This window comes from Nylanderia fulva, unplaced genomic scaffold (assembly GCF_048542155.1).
Source record: "Nylanderia fulva isolate GAGA-0341 unplaced genomic scaffold, ASM4854215v1 Scaffold15, whole genome shotgun sequence".
NCBI lineage: Eukaryota > Metazoa > Arthropoda > Insecta > Hymenoptera > Formicidae > Nylanderia > Nylanderia fulva.
This window is the reverse complement of record NW_028189730.1, coordinates 3,855,159-3,879,518: the sequence shown is the minus strand read 5'-3', so window position 1 is coordinate 3,879,518 and position 24,360 is coordinate 3,855,159. Positions and strand designations below refer to the sequence as shown.

General features: G+C 33.1%; 1 protein-coding gene across 1 annotated transcript; it reads left to right on the top strand.

Moving 5' to 3' along the window:
• Positions 1-571: 571 nt before the first annotated feature.
• Positions 572-22,508, top strand: dachs (unconventional myosin-IXb-like dachs). The gene is made up of 17 exons (XM_029310703.2): positions 572-1,224; positions 10,397-10,747; positions 11,815-12,101; positions 14,777-14,948; positions 15,032-15,204; positions 15,476-15,635; positions 15,792-15,908; positions 16,182-16,417; positions 17,085-17,274; positions 18,069-18,346; positions 18,935-19,124; positions 19,370-19,541; positions 19,836-20,047; positions 20,582-20,844; positions 21,048-21,311; positions 21,725-21,824; positions 22,195-22,508. Exons 1-17 carry the CDS (start codon positions 1,134-1,136, stop codon positions 22,350-22,352), a joined length of 3,414 nt encoding a protein of 1,137 aa, XP_029166536.2. The 5' UTR covers positions 572-1,133; the 3' UTR covers positions 22,353-22,508.
• The last annotated feature ends 1,852 nt before the right edge of the window (positions 22,509-24,360 follow it).

Below are 24,360 nucleotides of genomic sequence, written 5' to 3'. Positions count from 1 at the left end.
ACGTGATAAAGCAATTTGGAAACCAGATTTGTATTCAGAATCCAAAAACCTGTAAGAAACGATTTCACTTCAATATTCGAAAATTAATAATTTTTTGTTAAACAATGTAATAAAACGTAAACTGTCATCTATAGGTACAACAATAATACATTTCCCTGTTCTGCTTGAATTTTCGAATAACCTATCGAAGTCTCATTGCTGAAGCTGTTGAAATCGGTGAAGCGTCGAAGCTTGAAATTCCTCTTGATGCTTCACGAGGGTCCGGTTCCCGTTTTAAGGTCCACCGAGTGGATTAGCAAGACGATAAACCGCAGCGAGTGAGGATCGTGGAGGTCTGCCTAAGGTAAGTCTAGGGCCGCAGCCATTTTTCCGCAGCCTCACACGGAGCGGTCCAGTCCCAGAGAGAGAGAGAGAGAGAAACAGAGGGAAAGAGAAAGAGACCAGCTCTTCCCCACCTTTCTCTCTCCGACAGATATCCTGAATCTCGGCGTGGTGCCTTCCACCTAACTACCTGCCGACCAGGTAAGCCTCGCAGCTCTTACCTGCCGGAGTTACGGCAAAGGCGCTTTAGTAGAAATAAGGCCCAGAAGGTGGGTCCCAGGCAACAATGACGCCCAGTTGAACGCAACGACTCGGCGCTTCTCGCGTGCCCGAAAGTGAACTAGCCTGATGTTCCACAAGGTCTGCGGCTCGTAAAGCAATATAATATCGCGCGAGTGTCAGTGCCATCGATGATCCGTCATCGGTCGTGGACTCCATCTGATATGTTGTGAATGCGCGTCTGTGTTTTCATCGCGCATTTTTGCGATACCTTTTGAGGCAGAAGGTCTTCTTGAGAAAAGAGGGAAGAGAAATATCTGATATAAATTCGGGGATCGAATATAATCGGTATCCTATATGTAGTGAAATGTGATGTTGAAGTCGAGTGTTGTCGATTCTCGCTGGATAATTCACTGGTGGAAGATGTGTGAGTGCGGTGACGAGTGCGTCGAGGACACGAAGACGCGAAAATCCCGAGATGTTCTGTGATATGTCTCGTTAGGGCCCGCAGAAAACCTTTCGATTGAATCTAAGCGGGAAGTCTCAGCGGGAGAGGAAAATTCTTGGACGAGATTAAGTTCCGAACGCCTGAAATGGCTACCCTCGGTCTCTCCAAAGTCTTCATATTGGACAAATATTTCACGGAGCTGCAGAAGTTCTGGGAGACCGAGAAGAAGCTGCAAGGTACAAAGCTTCAAAGCGACAGTATTCTCCTGTTGATTCGAAATCGATCAGGAATGTTGTCTTTTTCATTCTCAAATTGACTTGGATTTTTATCTGTCTGCAAAATCACTTTTTATACTAGAGATTCTTAGATTCGAACTTTTCACAGAAATATATATTTTAATGTTTTTTAGTTATATGAAAAAGTTGTTCTCCATTTTAAATTTGATCTACGTCAAGTTATATATTTCAATATTTTGATCTAGAAGCAAAATATTTGAAGACCGTATCTATAATCTCGTATCATAACGCAGGTTAACTTCTAATAGGACTAAACTTCTAATAGGGTGTTCAAAAACTCGGTACGTCCCTGTTATACTAAAAATAATAAAAAAAGAAAAATATGAAGAGTTGTGGTGGTCATTATAAAAGTTGCCTAGGCTTTACAGTTAAAGTAATACAATTTCTTTATATCTTCACGGCTGTTCCTTCTTGATTACCTTCCAGCATTCTTAACTATACCCAAGAGGTTAAAGTCTCTCGTAAAAAATTTACGCGATCCCCGGAATCAGAAATTTACACCGTGTACATTAAGCGACCATAAACATTTATATTCATGTAACTTTACTGTTGTACGTATGCTATATACATGTACTTTAAACAAATTTACTGCTAATTATTTCCGATTAGTGATGTTTAGACTCTTATCGCTTCTGAATTCTGATTTGAAATCTAAAAGCCTAAAATAAAAATTTCAAATTAAGATAAATTTAAGATAGAAATAAAGACTTTTTTCTTTAAATAATTTTATTATTGAAACATTTTTAATTTGAGATTTAAATTAATATATTGTTTTCATTTACACTAAAATTCTTCAAGAATTAATGTCATCCATAACGTACAAGTTTAATATTTTATTTTTGAAAAGCTTCTCGTATAATTTTATTTAATAATTATAATTTATTAATAATAATTATTTATTAATAAATAATTATTTATTATTTATTATTTATTATTTATTAATTATAATTTATTTTTTTATAATTTATTATAATTATTATAATTAATATTCTTTATTAATTATTATTTATTACTATTGTATATTATATTTTCTTTATATATAATAGTTTGAATAAATATATCTTCTCATTTTCTTGAAATGCGCAGCTTCTTTTAGAAACTCTCTTTATGAGTGGTGAATGTCAATGATGTTATTCGTGTGCAAATACAAAGGCCAGATTTTGAGACACTTTAGGGACAGCGCGCTAAATGCGTCGAGAGGAGTTTAGAAGAAATGTGGAACGCGCCCCGAGATCGAGATAACTTTTTCACTCGCTTGTTTCCCAACTCGGAGAAGCGTCATTATTCTGCCGTCTAGGACACCCTTACAGCTATTGTTTCATTATAGCGCGTCCTTCACAATTACGGGCTTCCCGAGTAATTAGGCGAAGGGAACTAAGGGGGAGAAGATATAATTAAAATACCTCCCACTTCTTTGCCGTCATTAACCGCGTCGCGCACAAAAAATTGTAAGAAATTGACTATGTCGTAAGAGGTTGTTATAATTAGAAAAAGCATGTGCACAAAATATTCAGGAAGAATGCATTTAGAATTTTCAAAAATTATTTCTATAATATTTTTAATCAATTTATTTTTTTATTATTGTAATATTATTATTTATAAATATGAGGTTTTTTAAATTGACCAACAGAGCCAAAACACGAAGAATTAATTATTCGGAACTGTATCTCTTGGTTTGAGATCACTAAGTTTCATATATAAATTAATTCTTCGTGCTTTGGCTCTGTTGGCCGATTTAAAAAACATATTTATATTCTTAATATTGAGAGCCGATAAAAATATTTCTTTCTGATTATTATTTTTATTAATCTTGTGCATTAATTAATTTTATTATCAAAATTCAACATTTTTTCTGTATTTCTTTCTTTTTCTTTTATTTAAACATTTGAGATTGATATATACATATATCTAAGAAACTATTTTTAATAAATAATTTTAAAAAACTAGAAAATATTTAAAATTTGTTAATATGACAACTTGATTCAGAAAATTAAATAAAATTATTTAAAATTTTTTAATATGATAACTTGATTCAGAAAATTAAATAAAATTTTTGGTGTTTTTTTTCGGAAATTTGTTTTATTTTATAAGCTTAAGAACTTATATTCCCTTATAAGAATTTTAATTCCCTTAAACCTTAGGTCACATAAATGTGACCGGTTGCCAGAAGTAATCGTTGATTATCTCAAGGTTGTGTAGCGTACCTGAAACTCTGAAAAAAAAAAACAAGAAAAGAAGAAAACGAAAAATCATTACACAAGAAGTAACAATTAAATAAAAATGTTTAATTTGCATGTTTATATAACACATGTGCATTTTTCAAAAATTCATAATATTAGCATAATTAAAAGAATATTTATAAATATTCGAACAATTCTTTATTTATTATATTTTTCAAGAAGAGAAAAAGGAATAATTTTTTTGTTTTTCAAAATGGCTCTGAAGCAGCGGGAGTCGTTTTTACATTTAGATAATTATGTAAATCTTATAATCTTGAAAAGCAAGCACCTTTTGTTACATAATAAGCAGGGAAAGGTCTTTTCTTACCGGGATTTATGCGGGGCAATGGCCTAAACTAGTGCATCCAGCTGCAACCGCTTCTGCCCACGCGCAGCGGGCGCACGTGCATGTAAAAAAATACGAGACCAGACAATATGCATAGGTCACGCTGCAACGCATACGTGAATGCGCATTTATGCCCGACTCGGTCAGAGAAATCAAAAGACAATTCCAAAGTGTGCTATATAAAATCTAATATCTCTAATATATTTCCAATTTTTAATAAATAATTTAAAAAGTTAGAAAATATTTAAAATTTTTTAACATGACAACTTGGTTCAGAAAATTAAATAAAATTATTTAAAATTTAAGAGAATATTTAAAATTTTTTTTATGTACAATTTAAGAAACTATAAGATTTTTTAAAATTGAAAATAAAAAATTGAAGAAATTTTAAGATTTTTTATATAAAATTTAAGAAAATATTTAAAATTTTTTAATATGACAACTTGATTCAGAAAATTAAATAAAATTATTCGTGTTTTTTCGGAAATTTGTTGTTTTTTATAAGCTTAAAAACTTATATTCCCTTATAAGAATTTTTACAAAAAATAAATTATAAGAAATATACCGCATATATTAGAAATAAATAATTAAATATACATTAATATGAAATAAAATAAATTTATGTATAATGTAGGTATGTATGTATTAATATTTCTCGAGAATTTACAAAATTAGAAATAAAAAATTTTAAAAATTAGAGATAAAAAATTTAAAAAAAATTGAAATACAATTAAGTGAATTAATTAATTGTAAACAAGCTCGATAGAACTCGTCCGTGAATAGAGATTCGATATTATCCTATACGGGTCTTCTTGGTTTGATAATGTTCAAGGTCGTTACGCGCTTATTGCCACTTCGTGGCATTACTCGTTTTGCAAAGTTCCGCGACAAATTGGTACCGTGGGAAATTATCATTTTATTAAGAGCCAACATAGACCTGACAGCTGTTTATTTATCTCATATATTCTATCGCTTCTGTCCATCCCAGCGGAGATATACGCGAGATTTGCAAACTCTTTGCATCATCTAGCGACCTTCGTTTTTCAGCAGATGTATCATAAAGCAATGCATAAGAATTGCAATTTTTGTTTGCAATTATTTGCAACTCTTCTTCCGCTCTATTTTATTTATGCATCTCATTCATGCATCTCTATTGAATAAAAACATTTTTAATATAAAGATATAACAAAAGACATAAAGTAGAGAATATCGAAGTCAGTCGATTTAACTCGAAAATTAATATAAAAAAATAACATTTGTATATTGTTTTATATTTAGATCACAGAAGAGTGTACTAATTTTTCTTTAACTATTTTATTCAATATATAATAATTTCAATTAATATCAGAGATAGTTTAAAAAGTATTTAATTTCGTGAGAATTGTTGGACAAAAATTTTTAAACCATTTTTAACATGTTACAAGAGAACTATCTCTTCATGTTCAAAATTCCATTGCGGAAATATTGCGCAAATTTTTCACAGAAAAATATTTTTCTGACCGCAAATTTATAAATGGATCACGTTAAGAATGAGCCGCTCATTCTTTAATTACAAATTAAGTTTTGACATACATATTGATGGTCTCACTATTTTCATCGCGATTTGATAATCTACATAGGACAAATGTAAAGTATTTATGATTACGCATGTTTTCATTATCTGACTCTGTCAAAGCATAAGAATGCACTTAAGGTGGTTTAGACAGTTCTTTCTTTATCTTACCTCTTATTTTCTTAAATTTTTTTAAAGAACAGAGATAACAAGAAAAAGATTTCCTTCCCTTCTCACTGATTACTTTCAAGTTAATTGTTTTCATGCAATGTCATACAATCTTTTTTACTATAATTCATACTATAAATTATATAAAATTTTCTTTATTTTATTTACCTAATTTTATTAAACTGCTTTAAATAACTCATTTAAATTTATTAAATTATACTGTTATTCATTAAATTATATTATTATATTGTCATAATATAAAATTATATTTATTTTTCTGAAAATGTAATTTTATATACGAATTTTATATGATATTATGACAATAATTTATAAATTATAAAAGATAATTTATGTGATTAGAAGCAATTAAAATATTCATCTTATTTATATAACGCAACACAATTTAAATACAAAATAACACAATTTTTTAATTTAAAAAAATTCTGTTTTAAAATCTAAATACGTAAGAAACTTCGAAGTTTACCGATTTACAAAAGAATTCAAAGAATACAAGAAACCCCATTTATAAATTCAAGAAGAACCAAGTTAGAAAAAAAAGAAATTAATTCTTAAAGAAAAAAATCAAATAGAAGAAAGGAGAAAGGAGAAACCTAAATACGTGAGAAGCTCTGAGATTTAAGGATTCATAGAAAGTTTCGAAGAACATTAGAAACCCCATTTATAGATTCAAGGAGAACTGCGAATCCGCAGAGTTAAAAAAAAATACAGAAAAATTAATACCTAAGAAAAGGGACAGAGAAAAAAAGAGTGAGGAGAAGAGAGAAAAGAGAGGTCAACGTCGATATAAGTTGAAGAAACATTAGTCGAAAGAGTTACGATGAATAGAGTGTAGGCGTGCAGTGCCGTGAGAAGAATAAGACGAAAAAGAACCTGTTTTCTTCGAAGGAGAGCGTTCAGCTCCCAAAGGTACCTGCGCAGTTTAATTCCCGCGTAGTAGGACCTGTCCGCTATATTACAGGGTGCTTGAAAAGTAAGATTTTTGCTGTTCCTGCGCTGCCGTTTATTATCGTTTATTATGATTTACAAGGCATTTTTCTTTACCCGTTTATATCTCGGTTAAATTTATTAGAGGCATTTTCAAAGAATAATTATAGAGTAAAAACATGGATCCTTAGTTTCTATTTCTATGCCATTCATTATCACGTTTAAAAAAAAAATAATTTATCTTATCTCATGCCATTAAAGATCTTTTCTCGTCCCTATCGATATACAGGATATCCCAAGATTATTGGACACCCTGTTGATAGGGAAATTCCTCTGATTATTTGGAGACGATTTTTCCTCAGCAAAAATGTCGAAACACCAATAATTTTCGAATTATAAGCGGTTGAAAATAAAGAGTTTTTCGCAAACTAAGCCTTGTGGAAATAAAATATTAACAAAATCACATTCTTCAATTAATTTCAGGTAGAGTTTACTTTAGTAAAATTTTAATTTAAGGGAATGCTGTCGTAGTTCTGTTTTACCCGCTTTAAGTTAGGTTAGGTCTACTTTTTATTGAATTAGGTTAGGTTAGGTTCACTTTTTATTGAATAAGGTTAGGCTAGATTCGCTTTTTATTAAACATACAGATTGAAAAATCCTCCACAATAAAAGGACTGATAATAATGAATGGGGAGCGCTGTCCTGCAACTAATTTTGCTATTTTATGCCTCGACATCAATTTCGTATGCAAATATACATACATAATTAATTCAAGTACGAATCTTTTGATACAGGCTTTTAATCTCATTTTTCTTACTTCTGTATTATTCTTTCATGTCATCTCTATTGGAAGTGCCATACTTTGTGCACAAATAAAGTGCAGAACTTTTGTATTAAATAAGTATTGTTATGAACTGATGCAAGAGGCCGATAAAAAAACTGTCATTTTTTAACTTTTATTGTTTTCTTATACGAAATTACAGCGCTCCCTGTTCATCATTATCAGTACTTTTATTGTGGAGATTTTTCAATCTGTATAGTCAATAAAAAAAAAGCTCTTGAACTTAAAGTCGGTAAAACAAACATGGTCAGCATCCCCTTAAGGTTTAATTACAAAGATACATGATGTCAAAAATTGATGACCTCCCTCGTCATTTTTGCTGAGGAAAAATCGTCTCCAAAATAATCATAGGAATCTTCCTATTAACAGTGTCCAATAATTTTGGAACGCTCTGTATAAATAATATATCAATTTTTTAAATTTGTCTTATTGTAATCAATTATAATCCTTGCACTCGCATAATAAAAAGCTTTCCTGAATCAATGAGTTTACCTAGGTTTAACATTATCATAATTCAAAAAGACACGGAATAATAATAATAGTCGAAATCATCCCACATCGAATCGGTTCTCCGGCGAGAGAACTGGGCGTAAATAAAAGCACCGCACGCGTTAAACAACTTTAGTTCGCAATTCGAAAACCGGTTATGTAACTAATCCCGTATCCGGAAGTTAGTTGTATCGAGCAACGAGAGAGAGAGAGAAAGACCAGTTTTCCCGATGCGAATCAAGCACCGGGTATCGTGTGTCGTCCGGGCAAAGAGGAAGTTTAGCGTTCCTCTCTGAAAGAGGAAAAAAAGGAGAAAAACACGTCCTGAAAGAACGCGACATTCCGGAGAAACACTTTCGATCGCACTTAAAATCGACCAAATGGAGGATTGCTGATGAGATGCAAACTGGATTTCAGATCACTGATAAGCTCCAGCTAGTCGACTGACTCGATCTGTATTAAATGTTTTTACGTAGCTAGTTTATCTGCAAATGTGAGAATAAAAATATATTTGAGACGTGACGGGACGTTCGAAAAATTTTTAAGCACTATTAATTGTCAGGCGCAATCTCAAAACGTCGATATATTATGATTAATTGAGAATTTAAATGTTAGACCAGGTATAAAAAGCCCTAATAAAAGTTAGTACAATCTTTTGTATATCACGGAGAATCAGAAAATGCAAGACATCCGAATTTTTCTGAATCAATCTGCTAAAGATGATCCAAAGAAAAGATCAATTTTCATTAATTTAAACTGGTTACAATTTTTTCAAAGAAAAAAAGATAATTGAACAAAACATCATATTTATAGATGAAAAAATAAATTATACAAACTGTCAGATTAAATTATTTTAAATAAAAATGTATCAATAATATATTAATAGAGAATGAAATTGATAATTAAAATTATTATATCCATTATGTATAAAAGCGTTCAATATAATTAATATTATAATCTATGTTGTTTATGCATATAGTGTGTGTTATTATATTTACATTATATAGATCCATAAATCGAGATAAGCGCATTTCTAGATTTATAGATTACATTGTTATCAAAGGTTGTTAGAGAAAGAATTATAATTTATGGCTCTTTTATAATTAGTTCTAGTCCTGTATTAATTAAAGCGATTTAAATTATAATAATGATACTTTCTCTGTCCTCCTAAAAAAGAAAGAAGAAATCTATTTGAGTTGTATAAAACTTACAGTACATAAATTATAATTCACAGTATAATATATTATCCACTCAAACTTTTCTGAAATTCTTCAAAAAATATATATTTAGCGACAAAGCTTTGTTTAATATTTTTTTCTTTTAATTATTTTTAAAAATTGCGCACATGTACGTTTGAGATACACTTGTCCAAATTTCCTGCGCCTTTCGAAAGAGTTAACATCAAATGAGAACCTGACGGGATCTTATTAGTGACAGAGCAACGCACTGGTCGGTCACGTGATAGAATCCAGTTCTCAGCTTCCCCCAGGTGACGGAGAGAAATTCAACTCTTCATCGAGAGAGCGCAGCTTCCTTCATTTCGACTTATCCGCTATTGTATCTTAGATTAACGGTACCCGAAGAGCTGAGCAAGAACGGCCACTCGAGAGAGACTCGCGCACACGCGACGGATATGAAAAAGATAATGAGAAGTGAACTCGAAAACACAGTCGAAGCAGACTCAGAAAGAATCACAAGTGCAGATCGATACACATATATGCATCTCGTGTACATCCTTAACTCACAAAATTGTTTTCTTAATTACTGCAACCTTAATATAATTATTTTAAATCTACTTCTAGAAAAAATATCAAACATTCTTAAGGGGATGCCGTAGTTCTGTTTTACCGACTTTAAGTTAGGTTAGGTTCACTTTTTATTGAATAAACAGATTGAAAAATCCTTCATAATAAAAGTACTGATAATAATGAATGGGAAGCGCTGTCCGGCAACTAATTTCTGCTGTTTTATGTCTCGACATCGATTTCGCACGCAAATATACATACATAATTAATTTAAGTACGAATATTTTGATACAAGCTTTTAATCTCATTTTTATTACTTCTGTATTATTCTTTTATATCATCTCTATTGGGAGCGCTATATTTTGTGCACAAATAAAGTGCAGAACTTTTGTATTAAATAAATATTGTTATGAGCTGATGCAAGAGGCCGATAAGAAACTGTCATTTTTTAACTTTTATTATTTCTTTATATAAAATTATAGCGCTCCCCGTTCATTATTATCAGTACTTTAATTGTGGAAAAGGATTATTCAATCTATCTATAGCCAATAAAAAAAGCCCTTAAACTCAAAGTCGGTAAAACAGACGTGGTCAGCATTCCCTTAATTAAAACAGAACGAATCAGGGTAGTAAAAATACTTATGACCTAAAGTTCCGATGTTGACTAGAAGAACGATTTATTTATTATTTTTTACTGTATAAAATATTAAATTTTCTATCCTGAAATTATGAGGCGATATGATATATTCCATTTCTATTGGGAGACCATCGTATTTCAAAGAACGTTTCCAGGTTTGGTTCCCGGAGACGCTTCCTCGTCGAACGAAGCGGTGCACCTAGAGCAGCGCCTGCGGAGTCTCAGCACGGAACTGATGACCCTGAGGAACCGGCTGCACGTAAGTCAACCGGCAAGCGCGTCAGGGCCGGCGAACGGCTCGGCCGGGCCACTGTCGTCCAAGAGCCCGGAAAAGGGTGGCGTGCCCGCCTCACCGGCACCGGCGGTACCTCCGAGGACCACCCTGCCGCCCGTTTCCCACGGGATCGGTCATCCCGCGGGTCACACCCTGACGGCGTCCGCGATTGTCCATCCGCATGTCAATCACGCCAGCGCGAACGCGCTCAACCATAACTCGACCGCAACCAATAATTTAATATCTGGTTAGTGCACAGATATCTCTATGTTCCACACAGACATACACACACGCTTGACTTCGTAACTGGATTTTATAGACTATAATCGCGGAATACCGTTACATCTCCGGTTATCTAACGTTACACAAGGGAAGTTTAGATATGATAACAGAGAGCCTCCGTTCATCAATTTATTGGTCCGATACAGAGTGTCCCAGAACTAGTAGTGAACCTGTTAATGACAAATTCCTGGGATAATTTGGAAACGATTTGTCCTCAACGAAAATGTTGAAGCATTAATAATTTTTGAGTTATAAGCAATTGAAAATAAAGGATTTTTGCAAACTAAGTCTTGTGAAAATAAAATATTAATAAAATCATATTCTTTTATTAATTTTATGTAGAGTTTACTTTAATAGAATTTTAATTTAAGACTTAATTACGAAGATACATGATGGTAAAAACTGGGAACGTGCAAAAAATGATAGTCTCGTTCGACATTTTTGCTGAGGAAAAATCGTCTTTATGTAACTTCTATTAATAAGGACGTTAAAGAATATCGTATTATTTATTTAAATACACATGTAAACCATTAAAATTGCAGAAATAAGTTTGTGCACGTGGGTGACTAATGTCATCCACTCTGGGGAAGAACAAACAAATTTTTAATTTTTTAATTTAAAATTTCTTTTTGTTTTTAATATAATATCGGTAAGTTCGCTCTTTGTTTCCATATACTTTGATCGTGGAAAAGCATTTATTATTCTGTTCAACCAATAAAAAAAAAGGATGCGCAAAAATGATGTTTCAACGTTTTGGATCCCCTTTATTTAAACACACACATTAATCATTAAACTTAAATTTATATTGATTAAAATTGCAGAAATAAGTTTGTGCACATAGATGACTAATGTCATCCACTCTAGAGTTAATAAAAAAATTATTTTCGCATTATTGCGTTTCGTAAAAACAATTTCTCATCTTTTTCACTTTCTTTAGACAAAATACAAACTTTTGGACGCAGACAAACAATGTAATAACATGACACGAGCAAGTTAATAAAGCTTATCGTTTAAATGTCTTGACGTGTTCAGATCTGGATCCTCTAAAGCGGCACAACGGGGTGCCCGACGACGGAATAGTGTCCTGCGTGACGGCTCTAGGATGTCTCCGATCGCCTCCGATCTCCAGCATCATCGCCGAGGTGAAGAACGCGAGAAGCAACCAGAGCCAGCATCGATGCCTTCCGAAGGCCACTGCTCCCTCGTCCGGCCCTGCGACCACCACGGCCTTCGACGACCTCATTCATCTACCCGGACCTCTCACGGAGGATGCAGTGCTCAAGTGCCTTCAAGCTCGCTTCTGCGCCAAACAGTATCACGTAAGAGAGATCAATGCTAAAGTAGACAAGTAGCCAGAGTACAAAAATTCCAACGTTTCAAACGCGTAGCGGACTCGTAAAATATTTCAGAAAAAATATTAAGTAAGAATTTTTTAAGCAAAATACGTACATAAAATGAATTGTGTAAACCGTATTTGGTCAGCTACTTTTTTTGCTAGAGTATAACTGTACGAAAGGTCAAAGGGATTCTAAACGGATATGCTGCTGCTGTTTTATCGATCGAGCGATTATTTCTTTTTAGATAGGTCATTCTTTTTATTGGCAGTTTGTACATACAAAATAAGACCAGAGCGGATTTGGCATTGGATAAAGGAATATAAGTAAATGTTTAGATACCAATTTAGAAGTCTAGTAAACGAGCACACACACATATGCACAAAAATGTAAGATGAGCTATTCTCGTTTATTAGGCTTCCAAATTGATATCTAAACATTGACTTATATTTCTTTATCCAATGCCAAATCCGTCCTGATCTTATTTTATATATATACAAACTGTCAATAACCTATCTAAAAAGAATAACCTATCTAAAAAGAAATAATCACTCGATCGATAAAACAGATCCGTTTAGGATCCCCTTAAAAACTTTGATTATGTATGCAAGACCGTGCGTCTACATAATTCTAGATTACATTTTTGCAACATCGCGTTCAGTGAATTAAACACACGGTCGTTTAATCCTAAATATAACGTACCATGAATCCCAATTGCCAACAGCTTCCTAGATCTCGCGATCTTAGGACTCCAAAGGTCCAAGAATTCCAGGGACCCAGAGAGCGCCTTCACATACTCACACACAAATACAAACACACATACACGCGCGCGTTAAGTATCCACATGCACGCGAATGTAACGCGGCTGTGCCGAAGCGGAATGCAAAGAGGCGGTCTCGAATCATATTCATAAGTATACGGAGCGATATGCGGCTCGGTGTTGGTGTTGGTGGCCGCAATAACACAAACACAACGCGATGCCGATATGCCGTCATTAAGAATTCACCCTGTCTCCTCCTGGCTGGCTCCTTCGTGCATGCCACCCTGCCGCAGGAAAACCCACGCACAGGTGGCACGCACGCACGCACGCACGCATTCCGATGATGCGATCGGCTGATGGTGAGCCGGCTTTACCTCTCATACATTTCCTGTCGTGTATCATAATTGGACTAAGATTATTCCGGTTAATCAAGCTTTTCCTCGGCGACGGAGAGTTTCGAGTCATTCGCTTTCTAAGAACCTTCGATTTCGATCTCCACAGTTCCTCAATTAATTCTCCTGTCAATACATAATTTTTCATTTTCGTTGCACTTGTGACAATTAAATTTAAGTTTCATTAAATAATATAATTAATATAAAATAATTAATGTACATATTATACTTGTCAGTTTCTCTTTGGTAGATAAATTTCCGCGTTTACCACGAGAAGCCGTTCATCATGATAGGGCAACTCCTCGCAGCAAGCTGTCGACTTTTTATATGGGAGTTCGGTTTCCTCGAGACTGTTCCTCATTTGGGCGATCTATTGAGAAACTCTTGATTTCTTCTGATCTAGGGCTCCTCGGGCGAGCGAGAACCTTTTTCTTCATCGATTACGGTCAATTGGTTTACCTCGTTTCGACCACAAGAAACAAGTCGATCATACTTATGCAAACTCATTATGCAATCCCTCTATCAGACTTGAACTTTCAATAGAGAATCTTGAAAAAAATTATTTCAAGCGATCTTTCGTTCAATTGATAATTTTGCCGAATTTCTCTAATTTCTTGTTAACACAAATTGTAGAATAATCGTGCACGGTTATACGATTATTCATGAAATAGCGATCAACCTGCAAATGTAAATCTTGAAAGGGGAATATTTCGACAATGTATTATTCAAATTGTAATTCGAGCATATATTATCTGAAAATTTTGCTAAGCTGCGCCGGTTGATTTATGCCCCATTTCCGTGTATTAAGCGACCGTTTGCACTTGGAAAGTTAATGATCGGGATCACGATAGTTTGCTTCGCCGTTGATGACGCTCTCACTCATTATCGGCGTGCACGCACAGGTGCGTGATCTGTTTACAACTCGCATACGCAGATTCCGATCGCCTTCTTTCCGCCACCCATCCTGCGAAATTCGACAGAAGACTGGTTCCATCCTCCCTTCTCCGTTTCCACAGATTTTCACACACTTGAGACCGCTTTTATTCGTTCGTTTTGTTTTCTTTAATTCCACGAACCCTAAATTTAAATTAAGCTACAGAAATTTAAAAAAAAATTAATTAATCAACAGTAATGATTTAAGAAAGAAACATTCAGAACTTTGTAAATTTATTGTACACTGTTATATAATTTTAGTCTTTAGACTAAAAATTATAAAAATATTTTCTGTATTTTTTAAATAAATTAGTAATTATTATTATTAATTTTTTTTTTAAATAATGAATTTTTTAATAAATTAATAATAATAATTATTAATTTATTATTAATAAAAATTATGAATACATTATAAATTATAAATAAAAATTCATTTTAATAAATAAAAAATAATTTGACACTGAGCAAAAACTTTTCGAAAGACAAACTCTTGCTGATTTAAAATTAAATAAAACACATATATATTAAAAGTAAAGAATGATATTATTATTCAAGAAAAAAAAATATCGTTCTAGACAAATGTGGGTCCAATATTGGTTTGCGTGAATCCGTATACGGACGTGGGGAATCCGTTAACTTTAACGAGCACCAGGACAGTACCATTAGCACCTCAGCTGAACAAGGTTGTCCAGGAAGCCGTGAGGCAACAATCGGAGACCGGATATCCGCAGGCGATTATCCTTTCCGGTAAGTCTCCTAACGGATTCATTCTCTTTTCCTCTCTTCTTTTTTCGCCCGAGGAATAAGATCTCTGGAATTTCCTCTTACAGGAACAAGCGGTTCCGGAAAAACGTACGCTTCAATGCTGTTACTTAGGCAACTCTTCGACGTCGCCGGCGGCGGACCGGAAACGGACGCTTTCAAACATCTAGCGGCAGCCTTCACGGTCCTCAGATCCTTGGGCTCAGCGAAAACCGCCACAAACTCGGAGAGCTCGAGGATAGTAAGTGCTTCGCTTCAAAATGCATAAGATAGAAGAAGATAGCGGGAAATGGAAGGAAGAAGGAAAAGCGTAGCTTGTGAAAAGAGAGATTATGTAAAATCGGTAACAATATATATACAATTAGAAATAAAAACAATATGTCAAAGACAATTAATGTATCAAAAATTTTTAATAACGAGCAATAGCACATACTCTATGACAAACAGTGATAATGTATCATAATAATTGTATAATAAAATAATAACAACGCAATTTTTTACTGTACATTCAGGGTCATTTCATCGAGGTTCAGGTAACGGATGGTGCTTTGTACAGGACAAAAATTCATTGTTACTTCTTAGATCAGACGAGAGTGATCAGACCATTGCCAGACGAGAAGAACTATCATATATTTTATCAAATGTTGGCCGGATTGTCTCATGATGAGCGAGGTAATAGCATAATTAATTATGTGTAATAATAAAATATAATCACATAGGAGTATATATTTCTTACTCAATGTAATATAATATACATATATATAAAACACAAAATAATAATTAATAATTTATTATAACATAGAATAATTATTTTGACAACTTTTATAGTTAAGTTAAATCTAGAGGGATATAATCTCAAAAATTTGAGATACCTCCAACACGGCGACACGCGACAGGACGAAGCTGAGGATGCCGTCCGATTTCAAGCGTGGAAAGCCTGCTTAGGTAAATGTCAGTTGTACAAAAGAAATTGCGCAAAATTCAATGTCAATAAAATTCAATAAAATAGCAATTTTTTCGCAATAATGTGTTTATTTTTAGTATTAAATTAAATTGTTCCAAAAAAAGTCGAATTAATTTTTATTAAAACTAATTTAAAAATTGTTCAAGCGTTTTAAGAACTTTATTTGATATTTATTTATTGTTTCGCATCGAATTAACTTTCATTTTACTGAAATTTAATTTTACCGACTTCATGATTGTTCATCCTTTGTCCAGGCGTGTTGGGCATTCCGTTTTTGGACGTCGTACGAGTATTAGCAGCGGTGCTCATACTCGGGAACGTCGGGTTCACGGACGGTCCTGGGGTGGAGGTAGGCGTGATTGGCGAGAACGAGTTGTCCTCCGTAGCAGCACTCCTGGGAGTTCCTCCGCCAGCTTTGTTGCGCGGACTCACTTCGAGGACTCACAACGCGCGCGGTCAGCTCGTTAAATCCGTCTGTGACGCTAACATGGTACCGTTATGGAACCTTGCAGATGAGATGTGACAGTGACGGGCAACTTCCCATCTTATTACGAGTTAGAATCAAATGATCCTCTCTTGATCCTTTAGAAATATCGCAAGCCTTAACTTTCGAAATGCATGAACTTTTTTAATTGAATTTTAATTTTTTCTGTTTTAGATTCCCGAGTGAATATTTATGATTTATATTGTTAATATTAATTTTTTCACGTATAAACAATCAATTTTTCTTATATTTAACTTTTTAACGACCTCTCTTAAAAACCGAAATTTTATATGCTAACTTTCTTATAAAATTTTGATTTTATAATCTTTGCAGACTTAAAATAAAATAGAGACTCTGCCCCATTTTTAGATCTTTCATGACAATACAATTTTATTTTAGGATATTTAATTTTCTCAATTTAATATTTTATTTGTGAAAAGTTTGGAGAATCGTTTAGAGTTAAATTTCCAATTTCTATTTTCAGTATTATTTACGGTCACACACAATACGTATATATAAAGTTACAAATTTTCTCCGAGCAAATTGACTTTGAATTGCAAATTACAAAAGGACTAAGCGGGTCATTAAAAAGTTGCCTGGCACTGCTGCGATCGAGTGTATTATCATGTAATACGGAAAACATGCTAAACACACACGATGTTTGTTTACACAGTCTAACATGACCAGGGATTCGCTAGCAAAAGCGCTTTATTGCCGCACCGTATCCACAATAGTACGACGAGCCAACAGCTTGAAGAGACTCGGCTCGACCCTGGGCACTCTCTCATCCGATTCCAACGAATCCGTTCATAATCAAGCTGAGGTCACCAGCCAACATGCCTCTACAGTCGGCAGTTCAGCAGGTCTTTATTAACAATTATTAAAATATATTATCTCGATTGTAATTCGATAATTTGCAATTAATATCAGTTAACTGGATAATCATCGAAAATATTGTTAGCAAATAAAATTAAAACAATAATAATAATACATAAATTTTAAATCGGCCAATAGAGCCCAAGCGCGAAAAATTAATTCTTTGAAACTGTATCTCTTGGTTTGAGATTACTAAATTTCATATATAAATTGATCTCGAACTTACAATATGGAGAAAATTCCGAAGAATTAATTTTTCGCGCTTGGGCTCTATTGGCCGATTTAAAATTCATGTATTATTATTATTATTAATAATATTGAGAGCCGACAAAATTAAAACAGTTATTATTGTAGCTGATAATTAAATAATTAATTTAAAAAAAAAATAAGTATCGGTTTTTCTATAACAAGACTTCTTAAGAAGATGTTGACCAAATGTTTTATCGATCGAAAAAATGAGGTTAGATTCGACTATAAATCTATTAATTGACTATACGGATTGTTTATTCTTGAAATTATGATGCCCTCCCTTCCATTTTTAATATTAATACTTTAATTGTGCAAAAGGATTTATCAATCTGTATAGTCAATCAAAATATAAGCACTTATTGAAATCATAATTTTACTAGATCTTATAAGTTCAAGTGCCTACTTTTTCGATCGATAAAACATATTTGATCAGCATCCCCTTAAGGAAGGTGCAAATTTTCTTCGAAAAATTGTGGCATAAATTTTCTACTTTTTAATGCGACGAATGAGATAAAGGGTGAGAATTCTTCAGGGGGTACAGGATCCAGAAGCATGGCTGCCCTAAATAATGCCGTGCGACACGCCACGGACGGTTTCATCGGCATCCTGGACATGTTCGGCTTCGAGGATCCTAATCCGAGCCAGCTGGAGCATCTCTGCATCAATCTCTGCGCAGAGACGATGCAGCATTTCTACAACACTCACATATTTAAAAGCTCCATCGAGAGCTGTCGCGACGAAGGCATCCGGTGCGACGTCGAAGTTGACTACGTCGACAATGTGCCATGTATTGATCTCATTTCTTCCTTGGTAAGCCCTTCTCTTTGTATCAAATACGAAAATCGTACAATATTTTCTCCATTCTTAGTAAAATACTCAGTCTTGAAAGCAATTGTTTTTTATGTCAATAAATTTTCATTTTTTATCAATGTGTGGGTTCTAATTGCGAATTTTTGACACATTGCACTATAATAATTTTTTTATAACAATTGCTGAAAATCGAACATTTTTCCCGTCATATTTTAAATTTTTGAATCAAAAGCCTTTTATATTTTGTACATTTTTAAAATTTAAAGTTGCTTCGGTACTCATTATTTATTTTGAAAAGAAGATTAATTATTAATAAATTTATATATAAGTTTTGTATAATTTATAATTAAATTTATAAATAAAAATATATATTAATAAATAATAATTAATAATTTTTTCAATATTTTACTTGCATAAAAAGAGTTTAATTAAGAAAATAAAAAGAATTAAAATTTTTCAAACTCTGGGATTTTACATATAGTATCTTGAAATAAATTTTTGATTAATTTTGACTTTAAATTCTTCTAGGATTCATTAAAGATGCAACTGTTTTAGATGTTAATGCGCCCGTTTAATTTTGATTTACAGCGTACCGGGTTGCTAAGCATGTTGGATGTAGAAGGCTCTATGCACGGAACCGCAGAAAGTTACGTCGCTAAAGTAAAGGTGCAGCACAAGCAGAATCCACGGCTATTCGAATCGAGGACCGTCGATTGCAGGTCCTTCGGTATTCAGCACTTTGCAGGAAGAGTCACTTACGACGCTTCGGACTTTCTCGGTACGTAAGATTTCTCTCATTACATCTCTCATCTCGATGTTAATTCAAGGGAATATCGCAAACTCTATGATATTAATTAATAACTGAAATATAAAATTGATGACAATATTAATAATAATTTTTTTATATATAAAATATAAATTTTTTTATATATAAAATATAAATTTTTATATTATAAAATAGATCGAATAAAATGTGAAAAATTTTTTGGAAAATTAATAAATTCAAAAATTTATTCACAAAAGACACAAATAAGGATGTCGTTCCCGACGACCTGGTGGCGGTCTTCTACAAGAGCACTTGCAGCTTCGGCTTTGCCACACATCTATTTGGCAGCGAGCTGAAAGCATTATACGCGAACGACCCTGTACCAAGAGGCGTCAGTTTCCGTATATCGCCAACTTCTCACACCGATCTGTAAGTAATCATCGAATAACATTAAACTCTTTACTAGCAATGTATAATTTTTCAATATCCTTTCCTTCAATATATGGCTATCCTTTAATATAAAGAAATTATTTATTTATTATTAATTTTAATTAATTTTTCCTTTGCCAAAATTGTCGATATATTTAATTATTTATATAATTATTTAAATATAAACGTTTTTATTTAACTCGCTTCGGCGACGAATTTAGCTTTTAAGTGAAGTGATTTAATTAAAAAACGAAGCACGCGAGAAAAAAAGCGAGTAAAAACTGTTCTTCGCAGTTTAAATGGGGACGAGCCAATATCGACGTTGACGCAGGACTTTCATACGAGATTAGATAATCTCCTGAGAACCTTGGTTCATGCTAGACCGCACTTCGTCAGATGCATTCGAAGCAATAGCACCGAGACGCCGATGCACCTCGACAGGGGAGTCACGATGCGTCAGATACGCTCGTTACAGGTCCTGGAAACGGTGAATCTCATGGCAGGAGGTAAAAACGTCAAAAAGTAATATTTACTTAATTATTCGAAAATCCAAATTTTTACAAAAAAAACATGTGTGTTTCTTAATTTATTTCAACTTATTAAAAAAATAATCCTGCATATGACAATTATAAAGATACTGGAGACAAAATTATAAAATTATAAATATAATATTAATATATTAAATATAATATTTATTCGGGTGTCGAATGGTCGTGCACGTTGCGTCGCCGAAACTCGCCTGAGGCAGAGTAGGAACAACGCAGGTTCGAGTCCACCCAGGCCCCAATAGGAATGAGGAAATTTAGTCGTACGGGTGACTGTGCACGCTGCGTCGCCGAAGCTCACTTGGAGCAAATAGTAAGGCGAAACGCAGACTCGAACCCACCCAGACTAATTAGGTATAAGGTTGTGTAGATTAAGATATAAATGTATTATAAGGTTATATGTAATTAAAGGAGGAAAAATAAAGGTATAGGAATTCTAAACAAAGGTATTTTTATAAAATATTTATTGTATATGTTACTATCTCTTGCGTGCAGGATATCCTCACAGAATGCGATTTAAAGCCTTTAACGCGAGATATAGGCTGATCGCACCCTTCAAGCAACTGCGTCGCGCCGAGGAGCAAGCTGTCGAGGACACGAAATTGATTTTGCAAAACGCGCAGCAGCTGAAGAGTAAATTCGGCGCCAGCACTAGCTGGGCCCTCGGCAAGAGACACATTTTTCTCAGCGAAGGTATCAGGCAACAGCTCGAGAACCTGCGGGCGGAGACGCGAAAGAAAGCTGCAACAGTAATACAGGTAGACATATTTCTCTTTTTTTCTCGATTTTTTAGTGCGATATAAATCAATCTTATCTTACAATTAGATAAAAAATTCTTTTATTTTATTTAGGAATATCTGAAATCTCATTGTCAGTAAGACAATTTCCATGTTTGAAAAAAAAAAATATATATATATATATATATAAGAGGCGAACAATTTTGTTTTGATTTTATTTTCAGTCTACGTGGAAGGGATGGCGAGTACGAAAGAGATGGCCTTTAAGAAGGACAACTCTAGGCGTAACATCCGGCATCGGTCAGAAAAAGCCGCAACAACCACCGACCGGAACCGTTCAGAGGAACGTCACTGCTGGCACAGGAACCGGAACTGGCACTCGTCCAAGACCGCAACCAATCGCCGGCACACCTCCGCCCGATCCTTCGGAGAAGTGCGCCGATCAGAAGATGATCCAGCAGACTTGTACACTTTTCGGACTAGATCTGGTGAGCTTCTGGATATACTATTCTTACTCACATAATTCACGAAGTCCAGGATAAAAAATATATATAAGAAAAGTAATCGATATAAATTGAATTTATATGAAAAGAAACACATAGAGCTTCACATTTATTCTTTTTTTGTTGTGCTTTTATTTTTTGAATTTGAATTTTTATATTTTTCCAAAATATATAAAAAAAATAATTGATATAAAATTGAGTTATTATAAAAGAAAATATTTGTTTTTTCTTTTCCTTTCTTTAAATTTTTATATTTTTTAATGTAAAAATTTTATAAAAAGTCTCAGAATGTTGTAAGGTTTCGTACATCGTATTTTAGGTAGAATAACGAATTTTATCGCAAAATGCTGCAAAGAAAATCTTGTTAATTTAATATAATCCCTTTTGTCTTTATACAGGAGCGGCCGCCACCTGTCCCGCCTAGCAGATCCTACACTGTGACCGGAAACACAAAACTTGGTTATCCGCAAACCAGGATTATGAAAATGCCCTTTCCAGGTAAGAAATTTCATTTATAATAATGTATTTCAAATTTATACTAATGTTAAATGTGAAACAAGAACAACAACCCACAAATTTATATATTCGACTTGAAAGAGAAGAAAAGAGGATATAAAAATTCAATTTGTCACTTTTCTGCATTAAAATATGTACTCAAACGTTTATCAATTTATTATTGATATCAAAAAAATTTTTTCCGACTTAAAATATTTAAATTTAAATTTTTTATTTTAGTTTCAATTTTTTATATAATAAATAATATAATTATTTAAAATTAACTTTTAATACATTTTTCTATTATTAAATATAATTGTTATTAATTATTAATTAGATATAATAATTTAATTATTTAATACATATATTTTAGAAAAAGGTGAAGGTGAGGTAGCCCTGCTGAAAGGAGAGACAGTTTTAGTCGTAGGTGCGTCACCTAGACGAGGCCATCTTCTTGTAGAACACAATAACGCTACATTACACGTGCCGTATCAGTTTATGGAACTGAAACCTTGCAATATTAATGTTTAACGACGTTTATAAGACTATTTATTCAGTTTCACTTTAATAAGAAGAGACCGCAGAATTTTGTTTTCTTCAATACAATTTTAAGAAACTTACATTCCGCTACATCCCATAAAAAAACCTTGTACAAAGTTATATTATCACAAACGTGAAACAAGAAATAGAAATTTAAATATATTTTTAGTATATTTTATATCTCTAATATATATAAGGTAAAGAGATATTTTTATATATATATATATATATTATATTTTTATAAATTATATATTATATATTATGTAATATATATTATATAATATATTAGATAATATACATATTATATAATTTATTATATAATATATTATACAATATATTATAATATATTATATAATATATTATACAATATATAATATACATTATATATTATATAATTATATTATTATATAATTATATATTATATTTTTATTTTATATTATTTTTCGATGAATTTATTAACCCTCCGTGGATTCAGCTCATTGAATTAAAATCAACATATATACATTTACATTACAGAATGGTTAAACGTATCCATTTTACGTGTACATAAATCACTATAAATAAATACAACACTATAAATAAATAAAAATTAGCAACAGGAAACTATATACAATATAAATATAATTTCTCTTGTTTATTTACGTTCCTGCGTTAAGCGAGGAGGAGAACAAGTCTCCTTTTCCAGAGGAGAAACAAGTTTGACCATCGAGGGTTGATAAAATAACAAAGTTGTCGAGCTCTTTGTCGAGTATCTTATAGGAACAACGTTGTACTCTTTTCGTCTCCCGATCATCTCTGTCGTCTCCCGTCTGCCAATTAATTGCCATAAGATCGTCTCAGAGAGCACGCCGGCGAAAGTTAGGTCGGGGTGATTAGTATTAAGAGAGTAACGCCGGCGGCGTCACTCGCGGTGGAGTCAACTCTAAAGGACAGTGAACTTCGTCCTCTAATTAATTACACCTTCCGTTAAACGAGCTTAACGGAAGTCACCGCGGCCGTGCTTATCACTCATTTCAGACACGGCATACTGACTTACCTTAAGCTACGTTCGTCTTCCATGTAGATAAGAGATTCTCGTGAAAAAGTCTGCCGGGGTTCGCCTGATAAGAGAAACGCGGGCGATCGAAAAACTCGGAACGATAATAAAGGGTTAAAGTTTCTCGAGCCAGGCGGTAAAAATGGAACAAATGTCGCGACAAAATCGATAAATTGACACTTTCGTAATATTTGTTTTATGTGTGTATTAAAATTAGACGTGCTTAATTTTTTCTGCTTTTCTGTTGAAATTAATTTGATATTCAAAATATTATAATATTATGTAAAGAAATGTGTGACTCAAATGCTTGCATTACTCTTATCAGGTCGCTTGACAGACTTATATGTATATTTTAGACTTATATTTTTTTGAGAGTAACACTTGAAAAGTAGGTTATAGATTACATATGTAATTTACATATAATAGAGAATATGCACGCGACGGTACATATATATATATATATATAGAACAGATTAGATTCTATACTATATAATACTACTTACCAACAGTATTCGCTTGTCTATTCTGAATTCTCAGTGCCAATTAGAGAACACTGCCACAATAATATACCTGTACTATAAGACTTATGCTAGTTTATGGATTAATTTTACACTGGTACTGTCGTCTTTTGTATAACGAAGATCCGTCTTTTGTAGATACATGATAAATTCGTTTGCTCCGAAAATTCGATTCCAAATAAAAGAAATTCACAGGAATCGCAGAAATAAATTAGATGCTCACTTTAAATATCTTAATCCTATGTCTTTCCAGAGAGAAATGCGCGAAAACTGTATATATAAGTAGTCTTAAATCTCGTATCACGAATATTTCGAATATTAGAGAGAGCGGTATATATATATATATATAGATGAATAATTGTACGTAAAGATTATATATATAAAGATCAAGAATATGGTACCTTTGAAAAAAAAGGACAATTATAGTAGTCGTTATTTTTTTCCA